General features: G+C 55.4%; 1 protein-coding gene across 1 annotated transcript; it reads left to right on the forward strand.

Moving 5' to 3' along the window:
- The first annotated feature begins 17,329 nt into the window (after window positions 1-17,329).
- Grifin (galectin-related inter-fiber protein) lies at window positions 17,330-18,708 on the forward strand. Its single transcript, XM_055598647.1, has 5 exons — window positions 17,330-17,382; window positions 17,612-17,691; window positions 17,771-17,930; window positions 18,241-18,407; window positions 18,563-18,708. Exons 1-5 carry the CDS (start codon window positions 17,371-17,373, stop codon window positions 18,576-18,578), a joined length of 435 nt encoding a protein of 144 aa, XP_055454622.1. The 5' UTR covers window positions 17,330-17,370; the 3' UTR covers window positions 18,579-18,708.
- Window positions 18,709-20,185: the final 1,477 nt, after the last annotated feature.

The raw sequence follows: 20,185 nt of genomic DNA on the forward strand, positions 1-20,185 counted from the left end.
AGGTCGCCCTTTGCTATAGAATGAATCTGGTGGCCTCCTGGGCTACCTGAGAATGTGTCCCTAGAAATTTCAGTGAAGGTTCAGGACCTGTGGCTTCAGAGATGGTGGCATTCCCATGAACACTTGGAGGAGAGTCTAGTCAGAGTAAAGGCCCTGAGGCCAGAGCTGGCCTGGTACACTCCATAGTTAGAGCAGAGTGTGGAGACCACTGCAGAGGGCAGGCCAGACAGAGGACAGGACAAGAGACTCTCCTCTCCACAAGAGGAGAGATCAACCACCTGTCTGTGGCCAGTTCCCGCCAAGCCACCACAGTTCCCAGAGAACCGGAGGGCTAGGGACATGGGGACAATGCCAGGGACAAAGAGCTGGAGCAGGGGCCCTGGGGGTTGGATTTATGGCCTCTCATGACCCCAACAGAGAAACTAGCCTTGTTGGGCAAAGCCAAGTCACAGAGACCAGCCTCGGGAGTGGGACCAGGGCAATGAAAGGCCCAGAGAAAGAATTAGCCCAAAGGCTTGGCAGGTGCCATGGCAACCTGGAGCCTGAGCTGGGACAATGGGCCTGTGTTAACACCCTCAGTCAGCCTCTGTGGGGCTGGGGGCTTGTTAACCAGCTTAGCAGGCTGAGGGCGGCCATTCACATGGAAATGCGCGCTCGGAACGAGGGAGTGGGCAGGTGCTGGGACATCGGGAAAACTGAGTCTTCTTGCCTCACAATCCCAGGGTCCACACTGCCTCCTCCACAGCCGTGTGTCCGGAGGGCTACTTTGTTCATGGGCACTATGGGTGGGGAAGCCCAGACTTTATGGGGTCCAGGGGTGTCTGGCTTGGCACCCAAAAACCAGAGGTCAGTGAGGGTCCTGGGGAGGGCAGGAGGGTGGGCTTTGGAGGTGAAAGGGCTGTAGGTGGAGGTTCCTTGGGAAGAGGACATGTTGGCACCATGGAGTAGGGTGGGCAATCAGGACTGGTACCCCAAACCAACCTCACTCTGAGGACTCTAAGGCTGACCCTTCCCTCTCTGCTCTGTTCCCAAGCTCCAGGCCCCCCACGCTTTTCTACCAGAAGAGGCTGGCCTCATAGCTTAACGCTGCCCTTTCCTGCCCAGCTAGCTACCCTCCCCTCTGCCTCCTTGGACTCCTGTTCTTTCTGCCCAGCCCCCACCTGGTGCCCTCCCACAACCCTGCCCCATGTCCAGCAGAGACTCCTTCCCAGGCCCCCTGTCCTGTAGCATAGTTCAGACATTTGTTGGAACCTCTGATTTCCTACCCACACAGGCCACTCCAAATGCCATCGCCCTAGGAATGCCTAGGGAGGGCACTCACACAGGACTTGGAAGAGGACCGGACCAGGACCAGATCTGGGGATGTGGACAGGTCTGGCCTCTGGCACATGTTCTGAGGTTACATGGTGCTCACAGCAGTGGAGGAGGGACAGAGCCCCGAGGCTCCACTATGGCGCTGGGGAAAGCCCCCTTGCAAGATGAGATGCCCTGGAATGCTTGGGCAGGCCGGAGTGACAGGGAAGGAGCCGAGCAGGTGTCTAAGCCCCTGTTGATGCAGGATTACAGCCATCTGGCTGCATCTCCGGGCAGGGTTCCCGCCCCCCCCCCCTCCGGGAGAGCACCGGGCAAGGCAGGGATATCTCCAGCAGTTCCAGGGTGAGCCTCAGTCTCCCCTTGGAGAAAGAGCTGAGCTTTTGAGGTGTGGCACGCTAGGCTCGGGTAGCATTAGTCTCTGTGTTGAGACCTCTGGGCTGAAGCTTTCCTTGGTGAGTTGGGGGAGGGGGAAGGCTCCCACAGGGATGTGGGGGCAGGGAGAAGCCTGAGAGCTTGTCCAGCAGGAGTTGTGGCCCTCTGCCAGAGATAATGTCCTTGTGGGGAAACTGAGGCTCAAGGGCAGTGGTAGACTCTTGCAACTTAAAACTACTTTTATCATGCACAGCGTGTGTGATATGTGCCTAGCATGTATGTAAAGGTCAGGAGTCAGTTCTCCTCTTCTCCTGCCAGCTGAGTTCTGGCCTGGTGCAGGTCACCAGGCTTGGCAAAAGTCCTTTTACTACTGAGTCATCTTTTTTTTTTTTTTTAAATTTGTGACAGGGTCTCATGTATTCCCACCTGGCCTTGAACTCGATTCTGCTCCTCCTGTCTCCACCTCCCAGTGCTGAGATGGGAGCTTGTGAAGCTGAAAAAGTTTTCCTTTGCAAAGGTGTGCTTCTGACAGAGACAGAAGGTGCCTCAGGATAGAGACCTGGGGTCCTCCTTACCCCAACCCGGCTTCAAGCTCCCCAGCCCTGGAATCCTGTGTGTGTGTGTGTGTGTGTGTGTGTGTGTGTGTGCACGCGCGTGCACACAGTGTTAGATTTCCTTCTAGCAGACTGAGGCCCCAGCTGCACACAGCTGGCAGAAGAGCGGGGGCACTCTGGGAACATAAGTAGGCTCTGCCACCCACCCCCAGCTCCCGAGGATGAGCTTTGGGCGCCATCAGAGCCTCTGGCAGAGCTAGCCACCTCCCACCCTGTCCTCTGCCCCCCTCTCCAGCCTGCCATCTGCCCCTGTCTCTCCTGGGGAGGGGGAGGGGCTGCCCACATTCCTCAGCATGGCTCCTCCTCACATCCCTCTCACATCCCTCTCCCTCCCTACCTGCCCTCCCTACCTCTCCCAAGGATCACACTGGTTCAAAAAGAAGTGCTCTCCCTGGACACACGCACCTTCCTGTGGGTCCCAGGGCCCCTCCTGAGGATGGCCCCAGTGTTTTAAGAAACTCCCTAAATTTGCTGGCCCCTGAAGTGCTGGAACATTCAGGGACAGGATGACGAGACTTGACTGGATACCCACATGCCCAGTCTGTGCCCCACAAGGGGCTGAGAGGGCCAAAGGGGAGCATACTGTGGGCTATGCTGGCAAGGGTGCCAGGCAAGGGGATAGTCCAAGGAGCCCTGGGCCCATCCTGACCCTGGGAGGACCTTCCATGGATGAGCAATCACATCCGTCCTGTCCTTGATGGTCCTAATTGTGAGCACAGTGGAGCGTGGGATACCTAGAGTCCCCAGAGGAAGCCTAGATGCTCTGGGCTGCAAGCCACATGCAGTGCCTTAGCACACTGATGCCCAGAGCCACCCTCAGCACTGTTGGGGAGAGGGCACTGCAAATCGGCAGTAACAGGGCTTGGAGGAACATGGCAGCTCAAAGAGGACATGCCCACTGCATTCACCCTCTCTCTCCCTGTCTCTCTCTGTCTCTCTCTCTCTCTCATTGCCTTTTGAAATGGACTCTGAAGCAGAGTATACACGTGCCTTTACTCCCAGCACTTGGGAGGCAGAGGCAGACAAATCCTGTCTCGAAACACACACAATCTCACTCACTCTTGGCCCTGACATCACTGCATAGCCCAGGCTGCTCCAAACCTTTGATCCTGCCTCAGCCTCCTTCGACAACCTTGCCAACAATGATTGACCACCTGCTGTGTACTGGGCCCGCTGCTATTCACAAGGACAGCACAGTGCAAAGCTATTGCTCCCTCTCAGAGAGCATTCTGGGAAGTGTGAAAAGGTCTGACTCCGTTGGGGCAAGGTGCTTGAAGGGATACAAAGGTCCTGCAGCCGAAAGAAGGGTAATGAGTGGATAAGAAGCCAGTGGGGAAGAAGGCTGGGGCTGGCGGATAACACCACACCACACGATGCCTGACAGTTTTCAGTGGAGGGTCCTCTTCTGGCTACACACCCCTCTAAGCTGGCCTCCGGGAGGACCGGAGCCAGGAGCTGACTCGGAGGGGGCCGCAAGTCGGCTGTGGCTAACCCGGTTGAAACCAACGTGGCTCCGGAGGCCTGGGGTGCCCACCAGTGTCGTCGGTTCTGACCTACATTTAGGGACACCCAGAGGTAGAAGTCAGGGTAAGAAAAGCAGCCTGCGCGTGACCCAGGGCTATTGCCTGCCCCCCTCCCTACTCCTCCCTCCCCCGTCCTCCAGGGACCCCCTCCCCCAGCATACAACAGCCGCCAGGCGGGTCATCTTTCCCCGGGGCTCTTTCTCTAGCTCCTCAGCGGAGCAGTTGCTTGAGACTAATTGAATTTTCCGCCTGGGGAGGGTCTGGGGAGTTCAGGGCGGAGCCGGCTGGGAAGAAGTTGTTAACAGGGCCGGTGCCCTCCCTCGAGCGCTGCTCCACCCTCCCCTTCTCCCCAGCCGCTTGTGGAATGGGGGTGGAGCGTCGGGAGGGGGCCTGGGAAGAAACTGGTCCATCAGTCAGACGGCGGCTCCACCCCAGTGAAGTCCTAGTAGACAGGGGTGCCTTGGCTGGGCCTGAACTCAGTTTCCCCTCCAGCCCCAAACAGAATTGGAACTGGGGCGGGTGCTTTGGTAGAAGCCAGATCCGTCTCACAGCTGTAGGGGAGGCTACCCTTCCCTGAGGACACCCATTGCTGAGCAGAACAAGGCAGGAGGCTGGGTGCGCTGGTTCTAAATGTGCAGAGGTCCTGTGATACCCCATCAGGCTCTTACCCAGCAGCCCCCTCTTCTGTCGGCCTCCCAGGGCCAGGGAGGCGCAGGCTGTTCCTTTGGAAGCTGTAACAGTGCTGGGCAAGAGCCTTTGGCGACTACAGTCAAATCAGGGGATTCCTTCCGCTCCTGGCCCCCAAGGGTATTTGTCAGTGGGGTCAGTCTGAATGGAAGCAAGGAGAGGGAGGCGGTGAGGGACTATGGTGGCGGCTGGCACAGTCGGGGTCACAGAGTGGTGACTGTGGATTTCTGTGCCTATGGGGCTGTGTAAGCCCAGGGTTGGCCAAGTACAGGGGAGGGAAGAGGCAAGAGACACACAAAGACAGCTGCCAGCTACATACGAGTGGGTCAAGCTGTCCATGGCTCCTCACAGCCCCTGCCTCATCCACTGCTGGGGAAGACGCCCAGGGCAGACCTGGGCGAGCAGAGGGGAGGTGCCGGGAAGGGGCATGAGCTGGGCAGGGTGAGCGGGGTGACATGGAGCTCTGGGCTTCTCCCTACGCAGTTGACCTCTGGATGGTTGCCATGCACCCACTCCCTTCCTGCTCTGGCCCTCGATGTAGTAACGCCCCTTCCTGCCCCCTCCCCCAAGGGTGCATGTTGGGATTCCACATGGCCTCCATGGTCTGCATAGCTAACGGTCATGTGAGAAATCCATGTGGACACCGAGTCATCCAGTAAGAGCAGGACAAGCTTTGGGGACGATGGCAGCCATTGCCCAGCAAGGATGAGGAAGGGGATTCCTCTCCATTTCCCTTCTCTATCCGATCACCTATTGTCAGTTCCCACCTCACCAGCCCTGAATCTTCCTAAATGCCTGCCCTGACACACACACACACACACACACACACACACACACTCGCACACACGCACGCACGCACACACACACAACAGTAGGAATGCTGCTTGTGTGGGCTGGATTCCTCTTGGTATCCATAAGGTGTGTTGGAAGATGCAGATTCTAGTGGGCCCTGAAGCTGGGCAGGAGAAGAGAAGAACAGAGAAGAGCATTTCTAGAGTGCAAACTACAGAGGGCTCAAGGTGCCCTAGAAGGAACAAGAGGATGTTGGTGGAGGGGAGGGAGACAAAGACGAAAACAGAAGTGACAGAGATAGAGTGAGGGACAGACAAGGAGCCACAGAAAGAGTTAGACAGTGGGGCATGGATCAGGAGGGACAGACAGGGAGATAAAAGAAAGTAAAGTGTGTTAGAGTCTTCTTGTTGGGATTCCACATGGCCTCCTCAGAGTAGGAGCCATGGAGGGCTGGAGGATGAGCCATCTACTGAGTTGGGCATGGTGAGTCATTCCTCTGTTTTTATTTGTTTGTCTGTATGTTTTGTTTTTCAAGACAGCGTTTCTCTGTGTAGCTCTGGCTGTCCTGGAACTCACTTGTAGACCAGGCTGGCCCCGAACTCCAAGATCTGCCTGCCTTTCCCTCCCAAGTGCTGAGATTAAAGGCATGCGCCTCCACAGCTGATATCATTCCTCTCTTGTAGGTATTTCCTCCCATCAGATCTTCCTAGGCTGGGTCTAAGCCAGGATGACAGGTATCCTCCACAAGGTGCCCTCTGGTACCCTGCCAAGGACCTTCGAGGGCCCTTTCCCACATTTCCTTTTAGAACCCACGGCTCATAATAATAACAGAGAATCATACCCACTCCTGAAATGGGCAGGTGCTATCCCACCAGTGGGTAGGGACAATACTCGCCGGCTTCTGGAGTCTCATATCAGGCACAGGAGTTGCTCATCTTGCTTCAGTTTCTCCTCTAAGAGTGCCTTCTCTGAACAGGGTGGGGGCTACAGAGGAAACCATTGTTCCCCAGGGTATGTGTCTATAGTTCAGAAAGGAGCTGTGAGGAGAAAAGGGCTGATCAAGGGGATGGGGGGCGCATTCAGACTATCCTGTCTTCTCCCACATCCCCTGTAACTCTCTGATTCTTCCCGCTCATCATCCCGTCTATATGAATGAAGAGAGAGACTGACAGGCAACAGAGGGAGGGAGGAAAGAAGGAAGAGAGGGAAGGAGGGTGAACAGAGGGATGGATAGATGAATGAAAAGAAAGTCTGATGGATATTTTGATGGATTGATGAATGGATGGATAATGGACAGATGAATGATGGATGGATGGATTGATGGATGATGGACGGATGGATGATGGATGGGTGGATGATGGATGGATGATGGATGATGGACGGATGGATGGTGGATGGGTGGATGATGGATGGATGATGGACGGATAGATGATGGATGGACACAGGGGTGGGGGTGAATGAGTAGGAAGATTGATAGGTGGACGGGTGCAGTGGGTGGGTAGATGGGTGGAGGAATGGACGGGTAGACAGACAGGTGGAGGGATCCATGGACGGGTGGAGGGGTAGATGGATGGCGTGATGGCTAATCTTGGTGTGAGCTTGATACATCTGGGAAGAGGGACCATCAACTGAAGAACACCTCCATCAGGCTGGCCTGTGGACATGTCTAGCATTTTTTTTTCTGATTGATGTAAAGGGACAAGCCCGCTGTCAGTGGTCTCGCAGTGGTGAGCTGGGCGTGTCCCTGGAAGTAAGCGATCCAGCTACTGCATCCCCCTATTTCATTTACTTTCTGCTTCAAGCTTCTGCCTGAGTTCATGCCTTGGCTTCCCTCTTGATGGACTTGTAGCCTGAACTCTGATATAAACTCTTTCCTACCCAAGTTGTCTTTGGTCATGGTGTTTACCATAGCCACAGAAAGTAAACTAGAGCAGACAGGATGCAGAGTCAGAAAGTTGGATGGACAGGTGGATGGCCCCTAGGCTCATTCCTGGTTAGTACATTCGGATGGGTGATGACACCTGGGTAGGTGACCACACAGAGGTGGGGCTTTGACACCCCAAACTCTAAGAAAACCCCAGCCTCTAGGAGTGTCAAACCGTGTGACCAAGAACACGAACATGAACTCACTGAGAGAGAAATATCTGGATTGGGATTTGGAGAGGTGGCCGAGCAGTTAAGAGGGTTGGCTGCTCTTGCAGAGGACCTGGGTTCAATCTCCAGCACCCACATAGTGGCTCACAACTGCCTGTGACTCCCGTTCCAGGGGATCTAGCGCCCTCTTCTGGCCTCCACAGCATCACGCATGCATGTGGTGCACAGACACACATGCAGGTAAAACGTTTGTGCACATAAAATAAATAAATCCTTAAAATAAAATTAAAAAAAATCATTAGAATTTTCTCCAGGCTGGGTGGTGGTAATGCTTTTTAATCTCAGCACTTGGGAGGTAAAGGCAGGCCGATTTTTATGAGTTCAAAGCCAAGCTGGTCTACAGAGTGAGTTCCAGGACAGACGGAGAAACCTTGCCTCTCTCACACACACACTCAAAAGACTTCTTCCAGACCACAGAGAACCCCGAAAGCCCTTGTGTGGAAGATGGTTGGGGTCTCTGAGCAGAACATAATCCTCATCTGTCTTCTTGGGGTAGCTCTGTCAGAGGGTGGAAGCCTGACCAGCCAGCCATGTGAGGAAGCCAAGCCCTTAGGCTCACCTCCAGATAAACAAGCCCTGCAAGCCCCAGGGTCTCCCCACCCAGCCCCTGCTTGCCTGGCACGAACACAAGGACATACATGTGCAAATGCTTTTCTGTGAACAGACTACGTGGCTGCAGACTGCTCTCCACCGGGCTCTGCCTCTGACCTGTGACCTTGGCCATACCCTGCCCCTTCCTGGCCCCGTGTCCTGCGATGGGTTGAGAGCACCAGTCCTTCATCAGTGGAGGATGGAGGCACTGGGTTGGTTGTGCGAGGGCTGAAGGGGTTGGGTGTGGACCAGATCCTCCTGAGCCAACTTGGCCCCTGCTCCCGTGTCTGACCCCCACGCTTCCTCCCTGCACCCCCTCTGGGGAGGGACCTTAATTAACATCTTCCTGTTCAGTTTCCAAAAACATATTTGGGAGGATTATTTTGCAAAGGAAATGTTTTTGAAAGAGTCTTTCGCCCCGTTGTTCCAGCTCAGGGAAGTGGGGGCAGCAGTCAGAGCCAGGGCTTTGAGTGGGGGAACCCTGATGGTCAGGTGATCAGACCTGATAGACTCCATCCTTGAACTCTTTCCAAGAGGACAGGGTCCTGGGTGACAGTGGGAAGGCTGGAAGCTGAAGGATCAGGAAAATACAGGAGGAGGAAGGGGGAAATCGCTTGTATCTGTCACAAGCGATCATTCAAGCGCCAAGTTTGTCTTCCCAGCCTGGCTCACAGGCCTGTCTCCCTCTCCTGTCTCTCAAGGGTGCCTGGGACCTGCGCTTAACCCACTTTAACCGTCCCCTGACCGTGAAGACAGGTGTCCTCCAGCACCTTTGGGATTTGTTCTTTGTGGAGCCTGTGTCTGTCTGTTCAGCAGCTGGGGCACGTTAAGTTCATGTTATCTTTTCCTTTCTTTCTTCCTTCCTCCCTCCCTCCCTCCTTTCTTCTTTTCTTTTTCTTTAAAAAATAAATAACTAGATTCATTATTTGTGTGGGGGGGGGTTCTGTGTGGGTATGTGCAGACGTGCATGCAGGTACCTGTGGAAGCCAGAAGAGGGCGTCAGATTCCTCGAAGCTGGGGTTGCAGGTGGTTGTGAGCCACCTGATGTGAGTGCCAGGAACTGAACTTCCGTCTTCCACAAGAGCTCAGAACCACTGAGCCATCTCTCCAGCCCTCTTTCCTTTCCATGGGGTCTCATGTATGTGGTTCTAAGGATCAAACTCAGGGCCCAGTGCATGCTAGACAAGCACTCTAGCTGCATTCGCTGTCCTTCTCCTCTCCCTACCCACCTCCCGCTTTCCCCTTCTCCTTCCTTCTCTAGTTCCTCTTAATTATTTCTCCCAAGGGCTGACATCACAGACAGGGGCTGGCTACTCCTTCCTTAACCATTTCTTCTATTTCTTTTTTAGCTTAGCCCAGGCTGGCCTCAAGCAAGATTGAACTGATCCTTTAGTCCCCGTCTCTGAAATACTGGAGTTTTAAGAATGTGCCCAGGGGCTCAGGGCTGCACACCTGTAATCCCAGCACTCAGGGAGGCAGAGGCAGGTGGATCGCTGTGAGTTCGAGGACAGCCTGGTCTACAAAGTGAGTCCAGGACAGCCAAGGCTACACAGAGAAAAAAAAAAAAAAAGAAAACTGCCTCAAGAAACAAAGAGAGAGAGGGGGAGAGGGACAGGGAGAGAGAGAGAACGTGCTGGCACACTTGTTTTGTGTGCCGCCGCGGCACTGAGCACTTGAGCCCTGGGGGGTGCCAGGCAAGGCCTCTGTCCACTGACCCCCACCTCCCATGCCCTGTGCTCTTAGTTCCTCTCCCGAGAATCAGCCCCACTCCACCATTCCCACTGCCACAAACCCAGCGGGGTGCCGGCACGTGGGGAGTGCCAGCCGTGAACCCTCATGTTTTCCTCCACTCTGAGAGAAATGACTGCCTCCTTGAGAGCGGTCTCAGGAGACCCCAGGCCCCACCCTGACACTGAAGACTGCAGACCTCCCTCAGCTGTGACCCCCCCCCCATGAGCATGTGCTCACCCGAAGCTTCTGCCTCAACCTGTCACCTCACCGGACCTTCTTGTCCACTGTGTACTCTCCCCTAAGTCCAGCCCACAAGGTGTGTGTCACAAATATTTGTTCCTTGAAGGATGATTCAGTCATGGACTTAGAATAGGGTCTCTAGGTCTAACAGGAATCCTTTAGCTCGAAAGAGCACCCCTCATTTGCTAGGGATGTGGCTCAGTTGGTGGGGTGCTTAACTATCATGCAGGAAGCCCCGAATTGCACCCCAGAATCTCATATATAGAGATGGATGGCCAGTGTCTACGATCCCAGCAATTTGGAGGTACAGAGAGGAGGGCCAGAAGTTCAGCTACATGGTGAGTTCCAGGGCAGCCTTGGCTACATGAGACCCTCTCTCAACAACCTCAAGAACCGCCCTTCAGTGCCTGCTTCCTAAATACCCATGTGCCTTTGAAGAAGCCATGTGGCTTCTTCCTATGCCTCAGTTTCTACCCCACCCAGGCTTCTTAGCTGCAAGCCAGCCTCAGCTCTCCCCTGACCTCTGGCCCCTCAAGCTGGGGAAATTTCCACAAGTCTCATCCAGTGGTGGCCACTAAGAGGACATTTCTCAACCCCCTTGGGATCCACGGAGGCAGGGGTGGGACAGTGGGTCAGAGCCTGCAGCCAGCTGGGTAAGAAGTGTGAAGGGCACGAGGCTGGAGTTCTTCTGGCAACTTCCCTAGCCTATCCGGACCTCAGTTTCCCCTTTGAGAAAAGAGAGGTGCTGGCCCGGGACATGCACTTACCAGTCTCTTCTGTTCTCTTCCATCTTGCCTGACTTTGCGTTCTCAAGTCTTCCTACCTGTCTGTCAATACTGCTTTTCTTCTCTCACCTCCCTCCCTCCCTTCCTTCCTGGGTTCCCAGGGCCTCATGCCTACCAGGCAGGCCCCCTTCCACAGCGCTTCATCCTGAGCCCTCCGTCTATTCTTTATGTCGAGACTGAGTCTCACCGTGAGTTGACCAGGCTGGCACTGAACGGGTGATCTCCTCACTTTAGCCTCCCATACAGCTGGGATGACAGGCTCCTGACTCTTTCTATCTATTGCTTTCTCTTTGTCTCGGGGTCTGCCCTCCTGTCCCCATTTCCAGATCTACCCTCCTCCTCAGTGTTCCGTGGGGCTCAGAGCTCCTCCTCGGCCCACAGATGTCCTGGAACTGGTGTGAGGTTATTTTAGGAGCTGGTGGCTCCCCTGGGTCTTTCCCAAGCGCCTTGGCCGGGGTGGAACACTTTGGAAGCCAGTGGACTCTGCCAGAGCAGGCGGCCTGTGCTGCCTGAGGCAGAGGGGAGTGTGGTTCAGGGACAAAGCACAGACTTCCTGGTGACAGAGGCTGAGGCGACAGCCAGAGCCTGTCCCTAAGGATTCCCTGGGCAGGCCTCAATCCAAGCCAATGGTACAATATAAAACCTCTTTCCCTTTATCTCTTTGTTCTATTTTATTTTTTGAAACGGAATCTCATGTAGACTAGGCTGGCCTCCAGCTTGCTATGTAGTCAAGGCTGACCTTGAACTTCAAATCTTCCTGCCTCCACTTCTCTGCTGCAGGCATGACCACCAACGTGCCCGGTTTATGCCGTTTGAGGGACGGAACTCTGGCCTGTGCGCATACCAGGCAAGCTGTCTACCAACTAAGTCACACCTCTACCCCACCCTCTGACAAAATCTGACTGTGTGCCCGAGGCAGCCATGGAACTCACAGGCCCGAGTGCCTCTGCCGCCTGACTGCAGAGGTGAACGAGCACAGCTGTCACAGAAAATGTCCTAATGTCTACGGGGGGAGGCCGAGGCAGGAGGATCTCTAAGTTCAAAGCCAGCCTGCTCTACAGAGTTCCGGGACAGCCAGGGCCACACAGAGAAACCCTGTCAACAATGATAAAGATGGGCAGATGCTAGGGAGACAGCTCCGTGGACAAAGTGCTTGCTGTTCATGAGGATCTGAGTTTGATTCCCCAGCGACCACTTAAAGGCCCAGCACGGCACACCTATGACCTCATTGCTGCGGGTGGGTATTGATAGATTCCTGGAGCTCACCAGCTAACCCTTCTAGCCAAACTGGTGAGCTTCAGGTTCAGCGCGAGACCCTGCCTCAGAAACAGAACAAAACAAAAGCACTACCAAGGTACAGAGTGACACGCATTTAAACATGTTAATATTTTATTTTATTTCGTGTGCGTAAGTATTTTGCCTGTGTGCCACATGCATGACTGGTACCTGCAGAGACCAGAAGGGGGCGCCAGATCCCCTGAACTGGAGCCGTTGGTGGTTTGTGAGCTGCTGGAAACCGCACCAGGTCCTCCCGAAGAGTAGCCAGGGCTCTGAGCTACTGAGCCCACCTCTCCAGCTCCCTCCCCCACACTTCCTAAATGCACTGGGTACATTTCAATCCCCTTCTTCACCTAACCCAGCATGTCAAAACTTACCATTTAAACATGTAATCAATATAAAAATCATCGCAGGGGGAATTACCAGCAGACAGTTAACTGCACAGACTGGTGGGTGTTCCCGGGACATTTCGGTTCACTCCCGTGTCGTGGGTTGATCTTGCTTAGCCTCCCTTTCCTGCCGGCTTCCTACCCCCTCCCCCAGCTCCTCCCCTTCCTAATGACTCCCCCTCTTCTTTACGCTTTTTGGACGTTTCCATGTTTGAAAGAAAACATTTAACACTTGTTTTTCTAGTTCACTTTTATTTTATGTGCATTGGTGGTTTGCCTGCACGTGTGTCTGTGATGATGCCGGAACCCCTGGAATTAGAACTGCAGAGAGTTGTGAGCTGCCATGTGGGTGCTGAGAATTGAACCTGGGTTTCCTGGAAGAGCAGCCGGGGCTCTTAAGCCGCTGAACCATCTCTCTGCCCCTCTGCTATTATTATTATTAATTATTAATTTTACTTTGTTTTTGACAAGGTTTTTACTTTTTAATTTTACTTTGTTTTTGACAAGGTTTCATGTAGCTGAAGCTGGCCTCAAACTTCTGGATCTCAGTTGCTGTATAACAATAAGTAGGGCATGGTGATGGCATGACTGCTCTCTCAGCACGGGGAAGGCTGCGGCAGGGGAATCTCCGTGAATTTAAGGCCAGCCTCATCTACAGAGTGAGTTCTAGAACAGCAATGGTTACACAGAGAAAGCCTGTATAAAATAAAATAAATTAAATAAAATAAATAAAATAAAATAAAATAAAATAAAATAAAATAAAATAAAATAAAATAAAACAAAACTGGGGCTGGAGCAAGGCTCAGCTGCTCTGAGTGTGCAGTGAGCGCTCCCGCACTGGATTCTGGTTCCCAGCACCCAGCACAGCTGTGATGGGTGACTCATGGCTGCTTACAAATCCAGTTCCGGGTGGTCCTATGCCCTCTTCTGGCCTCCACAGATATCCTGGAGGACCCCCCCCCCACACACACACACACAAATTAAAATAAAATAGTACTCCTTTCTGGTGACCGGCGTTCCCTCTGGCCCTCCCTGGCCTGGCCCTCGCATGCCGCACCTCCACCTTTAGGACAGCCTGAAAGGGGTCCCCCAGACACCGTATTGTCTGATTGTATTTGCAGCTCTTCCTTCCTCCAGTCCAGTCCCCTGCTCTGTTTATAGCTCTGGCGCAGCCAGCACTGTCCCTGGAGCCCAGCATGCATCTGGAGAAAATATCTGGCTTCCTCCAGGTCAGATGTTAGTGGGCGGGCAAGCCCTGCCTGCTCAGCTGACCCTAACCCTGTCTGCCTCAGTGGCCTCCTCACTTTGGGTCTCTCTCGGTCCCAGACAACTCTCCATATGCTGTACCTGGGCAGTAGACCCCAAAGATGGCCGCACCTTGGCTCATTGACTGTTGGCACCGGATCAGTTTGATGGATGGGAGGGAATCCCTCCTGCATGCCCGGCCTTCATCACCATCCACTTAGAGTGTGCCCTAAGTGGCTGGCTTGGGTAGCAGGGCCTCTTCAATGGACTTGGCTCCTTACTGCCCCCTGGAGGCTGATCACAGCATCACACCAACAGGGAAACAGGCCAACAGTGGCCTTATCCTCCATCCATGAGAGGAAGAAAGGTTCTTGTGCATCAGGGTGTGAACAGATGTGAACACTCTTGGATGATCTCAAAGTCAGTGGATTTCTAGTGAATACTGACTGGGAAGTTTGGCCTAGAAAATGGCAGGTGCAACCAAGAAAAGGGGATTCCCTTTCATCCTGCCCTCTTTTTGGCCTCCCACTTTCAATCCTCCCACCTCAGCCTCCTGAGGGCTAGGGTTATAGTTCTGTGCCAGCACCTACCCTCCTGTTCATTCTACAGCACACACCTGAAGTGGCTTCCGGATGGTCCAGCACTGTGTTTAGAGTGGACTAGGACTCAGGCTACCTTCAAACCCTGGTGCCGCAATGGCCTAGCTGTGGGTCTGTGCTCCTACGCCCTTTTCCAGGCCAACCCACAGGCTACAGAAGTGAGTGTAAACTTCCCAGCAGGCACCTGGCAAAGAACAAGCCTGGCCTATGCACAGTGACCCTTCTTTTCCTTTCTTTTCTTTCTTTTTTCAAGACAGGGTTTCTCTGCATAGTCATGGCTGTCCTGAAACTCTCTGTAAGCCAGGCTGGCCTCGAAGTCACAGCGATCCCCCTGCCTCTGTCTCCCTGAGTGCTAGGATTAAAGGCATGTGCTGCCATGCCCAGCTCATAGGAGCATTTTTTTAAAAGTATTTATTTATTATTTATTCAGTATTCTGTCTGCATGTGAGCCAGGAAGTCAGAAGAGGGCCCCAGTTCTCATTACAGATGGTTGTGAGCCACCATGAGGTTGCTGGGTATTGAACTCAGGACCTTTGGAAGAACAGCCAGTGCTCTTAACCTCTGCCCATCTCTCTAGCCCATCATAAAGGTACTCTTAAAAATAAACAGGGGAAATAAACAAGCAAACAGAGGGGAAAAGATGATGAGAAAAGGATGAGGAGGAGGAAAAGTAAAAGGAAGGGGGAGGAAGAGGAAGAAGAACAGAGGAGGACAGAGGAGAGGGAAAGTAGAGGAGGAAGAGGAGAAGGGTTGGAGCATGCACTGGGTAGGGTCTGGCCAAGGCCTCCACCCATCCCCAATCCTGGGCAGTTCCTCCTCCAAGTTGGGTGGAGACCAGCTCTGCCTCAGAACCTTCAAAGTCAACAGCTCCAGGCAAAGCCGCACATCCGGATGGAGGTGGAGGTAGGAGGTGGGGGTAGTTCCTAAATGGTAGATCTGTTCTCAGCCCCGAACCACCTCACCTGGCTGCTGGCCCCGCCGGACAGCGCGTCTCAGAAGTGCCGTCCACTACAGCACCCTGTCTCACAAGACCAGCCAGGCCAGGGCAGAGGCAGCCAGGGAAGAAAGTGGGCTCCCAGGCGTTCATGTGAAGGCCGGGTACCTCTCCGGGTCTAGCCGACTGGGTCTCGGGAGCGGCCACAGCCTCCTGCTCTAACCCTACCATACACAAGTCCCAGCCCCTCAGAGGGGTGTGGGCACAGGTCTGCATGAGGCCACGGGGTAGAGCCCAGTTGTGGGTGTGCAGCCAACCTATGTCAGAATTGCCCGGGGTTCCCCAGTTTCCCAGGGCTATGGAGACAGGGCTAGGTGTGGATAGCTGCCAGCTTTCCTATGGCATAAACCCCGTAAGCCGGAAGAGGAGGCTGAGGCTCAGACAGGAACGAGCCCACTGGAAGCAGGCATCTTTGGCCTCCCTGCCCCAGGGAGCAATGCCTGGGCTTCCTGTCCAGCAGGTCTGGGGCTCTCCTGCCATCTCAAGGCCCCCAATTCCAAGCTAGGGCCTCCAGGCAGCTGGATCCTGAGAGCAAGGTTCCCACATCAGGATTCTCATCCTAGGGAAAATGGACGTGGGGCGGAGTGAGGCAATTCCCCTGCCCACCGGCATCTGTCTTGTTCACCTTTCCTCACCAAGGGGACCTGCACAGTGGGCAGAGGCCAGCACGGGCAAGCCCAGTGTGAAGCTGAGAAACGCAGGGGCCACTGGCTCAAGGTAGCCAGAGAGTCAGAACCTGTTCCACACTTCTGGCTTCTGGCCCTGCCCCAACCGTGAGCCCTGGGCACTGCCCAGCACTGTGGGGCCAGAGAGAATTTAAGATGGACATCTGCCTAGTCCCAGCACCCCTACACAGGGGAACGGAGACAGGAAAGCCATGAAGCCGGCCTGCAACCTCCTACTGGGGCCCGTGGCAGGGGTTTTGAGTATGTGTTTTTTGAGAGAGCTTCTCACTGGGGACCTGGGACATGGCAGGCCCAGCAGACTCACCTGTGGAGCCTCTGTTGCCCTGGGCTGCCCCCTACAGGCACAGCGCACCCTGCCCCTTCCCACAGCAGAGAAATACTAGGTCACTGCACTGTCTTGCCAGTGAGCCCTCTCCGTGCCCAGCCTGACCTTAGCCCCTCCCACTCTCCCGCCTGACTTCTTGCACAGCTCCCGGGAAGAGGCAGAGGTGGCTAGAGGCTCAGCCTGCCAGGGCCTGGAGAGATGGCAGCAGAGAAGACAGGAGAACGGGGGGCCTCAACGTCATCGTACACTCATCTGTAGGCAGTAGCCCTGAGGCTTGGGGGAGGGGCCAGCCTGGCCACATTGTGGCTCAACTTCCCTCCTTAGAGAGTCCCAGAGGCTCCCACAGCCTCCCCCGCAGACTCGGGCTGGTCTCCTCCGTCCTTGAGGTGGCCTGGAGGGCCCCAGAGGACCCTTCTCATTGGCTCAGCCTAAGAGGCAGCCAGCCAGGAGGGGCGTGGGGGTGTGGGAAAGGCCCTCCCCATCTCTAGGCTGGGGACTGGAATGTGCTGAGCGGGGCCAGGCCTAATCTCCATTCATCCCCTTGAGGCCGCCGAGCCAATGCCGCAGGGCAGCCCCAGGGTGGGGGCAGAGGAGGGGAGACTCCCTCCCTCCCAGCATGGCGGTCAGTGGGTGGATGGTCAGGCAGACCCCGGAAGGCCAGGCAGGGTTCCATAGGAGGGCATCTTTGAGACAGATGGGCCAGTTTGGAGCTCTGGTGTATGGTGGGGGACTGGTCATTCCCTTCCTACCAAGATGGGGCATGTGTTCCCAGATGTGTGCGTGATCCTAAAGAGTCATGGCGCAGAGACAGACAGACCTGATGGAAATATGTTGAGAGGACCCGCAGGGCGCTGGGGTGAATGGGGCAAGATTCGCTAAGCCCTGTTCCAGCCTCCTCCTCTCCAGCAGGGTAGCCTGAGGGGGGAGAAAAAAATGGGGCACAGAGGTCCATGTGACCCAGACAAGGCCCCGGAGGTGGGGCTCCTGTGCCCCGCCCCAGCGGGCTCTGCTATATCCCCGGCTGCCTCATCCTCGGCAGTGGCTGAGGACCATGGCACTGCAGGTGCGTGACAGCCACTGCCACGGAGGCTGCGGTGCTGGAGGAGGGAGGGTGGGCGTGGGGGCCGGCCACTCCCCGATGTAGAGCTGGGGAAGGTTCACCACGTCTCTTCAGACCCCAGCAGAGGGGCATGGGGCTGGAGGCCTGGGGGGGGTGGGTGGGTGGGGGTGTCCCTGAGCACACCGGGAGGCCACAGCCCTGTGGGGCTCTGTCCCCTGTGTTTTGCCCTCAGTTTGAAGCCTTCTGCGCAGGGGGCCTGGCCCCAGGCTGGAGTCTGACAGTCCAGGGACACGCGGATGCTGGAGAGGACAAGTAAGCGCCTCCCTCCCTTCGGGGCCACGGTGGGACCCTCCAGACACACTCCTCGCCCTGACACGCTCCCTGCCCACAGGTTTGAGATCAACTTCTTGACCGACTCAGGAGACATCGCCTTCCACGTCAAACCCCGATTCTCCAGCGCTACGGTGGTGGGCAACGCCTTCCAGGGAGGACGCTGGGGACAGGAGGAGGTGTCCAGTGTGTTCCCGCTGACCCTGGGAGAGCCCTTCGAGGTGATGGGGGCGGGGGGGAAGAAGGATAGGGACAGGGCACCCAAGGCCCGTGGAGAAAGGGACTGTTGAGATTATTTACATGGGTCGGTGCAGCGATCTCTCTGTTGGGCCCGAGTGGCCGCCTTTTCCTCAGTTTCCCTGTTTGTTCAGTGGGGTGCTTCTCTCTCTGGCTGCTAACCCCCCTCTCTTGGAGAAAAAGGGGTCTCCAGCTGGGAACTCAGGGCCGGGTGGGCCACACTGGACTTTGCCAAGTAGCCGGGATGGCCTCCGTGGCTGGCGCCCAGGAATGTCACACCGTCCCTCCCCCCAGATGGAGGTGAGCGCGGACGCAGAACACTTCCACATCTATGCCCAGGAACAGAAGGTTCTCCAGTTCCCACACCGTCACCGACCCCTGGCCACCATCACCAGGGTGCGAGTGCTCAGCGACCATCGGCTGGCCCAGGTGGAGCTGGCCAAGCGGAGCCTGAGCTGGGGGTAATGCGCCCTCCCACACCTCCTCAGGGACTCCTATTCACCTGCACCCTGGGTGCCCTAGTGTGCTACCCTCTCCTGCCCTTGCATATCTGTCCCCAGTCGCCACATCTGTTCAGAGCAAGCAGGGCTAAGGCCAGAACCTTGGATTCTTGCAGGGACGGGGGCTACTGAGCGGGTGGACCACAGCCTGCAAGAGCCAGCCTTGGCCATCCTGTATCCATCCGGAGCCACATGCTGCAGATGCTGGGGAGCCGAGGCTCTGTGTGAACCCCAGCTTTACCTTCAATAAAATATGAGCAGGTTACAGTCCTGGCTGCTGTGGAAGTGGGGACGCACGCTGTGGGGCTCTGATGGCTGCTGTGTCTGCCAGGGCAATGGGCTAGCTGAGACCACTGCCCCAGGCACTGCCAAGTCCCTCCCCTTGTCCCTCAGGCCCTGGCTGGAGCCTGAGGTTGTACTTCGAAGGATGCTCACTCACATGATCCTGTCACGGGTGGATCACGGCCACCGTGTCCCTCCAGGCTCCACCCCAGAGTGGAGAGGAGACTTGGGCCATCTGGGAGAGCGAGCTCAGGGCTCTGTGTGGCCCAGACTAAGACATCACTTCAGAGGCCCTCGAGGCTTCCTGGAAGCTTCCTCCTCCCCCTGCTTCCCGTTGGAGTCCTTCCTGTTTCCGCTGGTCCCACCTGGAAGGGAGACGTGCTCCTGTCTCTGTCGCCTTCTGTGAGAGAGAGAGAGAGAGAGAGAGAGAGAGAGAGAGAGAGAGTGTGTGTGTGTGTGACAGTCAGGGAAATGGGAGGGAGAGAGGACCCTGAGGGCCAGAGAGGAACCGGGCTCAGCCCTCAGCCTTCAGCTCTGCACCTTCCACAAATCCTCCTTCCAGGCTACCCGGGAGGAAAGCCCACGCCTGCCTGGGAAGGGCCAAGCCTTCCAACCACCGCCCGAGAGCTCCCCGGGGCAGGCAAGGCACCCGCAGGGGCTCACTTCAACAGGAGTCCTGGTAGCTTCCATGGTGCGGATTAATTTTAATATGCTGGAATGACATTGGTCATCTATTCGCTTCTGTGTCTGTCTCCCCAGTCATCTGTTATATACGTTATACATGCATGCCTATATATATATATACATATACACATATCCATACACGTATGTACCTACACATATGCATACAAGTGTGTGTGGCCCGTGTGCAAGAGCATGCACCGGAGTGTGACCCAGAAGAGGACCGGTGGCCTCCTCTCCCACGCTCTGCCTTTGAGAAAGGGCCTCTCACTGACCTAGGAGCTTGCTGTTTTGGCTAGGCTGCCAGGCCAGCAAGTGCTTGGGGTCTATCCGTCTCTGCCCTGCAGTGCTGGGGTCACAGGCACAGACAGCCACGAACAGCTTTTTACATTGGTGCTGGGATTCGAACTCAGGTCTTCACGATTGCACAGGAATAGCTCTCAACCACTGAGTCATCCCCCGGACTATTATCTGTCTTTATTTGCCATCTTGCTGTGCATCATCTGTCGGCTGTCTAGTCTCTCTCTCTCTCTCAGTTTTTTTTGAGACAGGGTTCCTCTGCCCTGGCTGTCCCAAAAACTCCCTCTGTAGACCAGGCTGGCCTGGAACTCACAGAGACCCGCCTGCCTCTGCCTCCTGGGTGCTGGTGTGCACCACCACCGCCTGGCTTATCTATCGTGCATTTATCACCTAGTATTTGTCCTCTATGTCTATCGTGTATCTGCCATCTTCCTATAAATCTAGCGTCTATTTTTTGCTTGTCTATCGACTTATCT

This window comes from Psammomys obesus, unplaced genomic scaffold (genome assembly GCF_907164565.1).
Source record: "Psammomys obesus unplaced genomic scaffold, mPsaObe1.curated_primary_1811, whole genome shotgun sequence".
Lineage (NCBI taxonomy): Eukaryota > Metazoa > Chordata > Mammalia > Rodentia > Muridae > Psammomys > Psammomys obesus.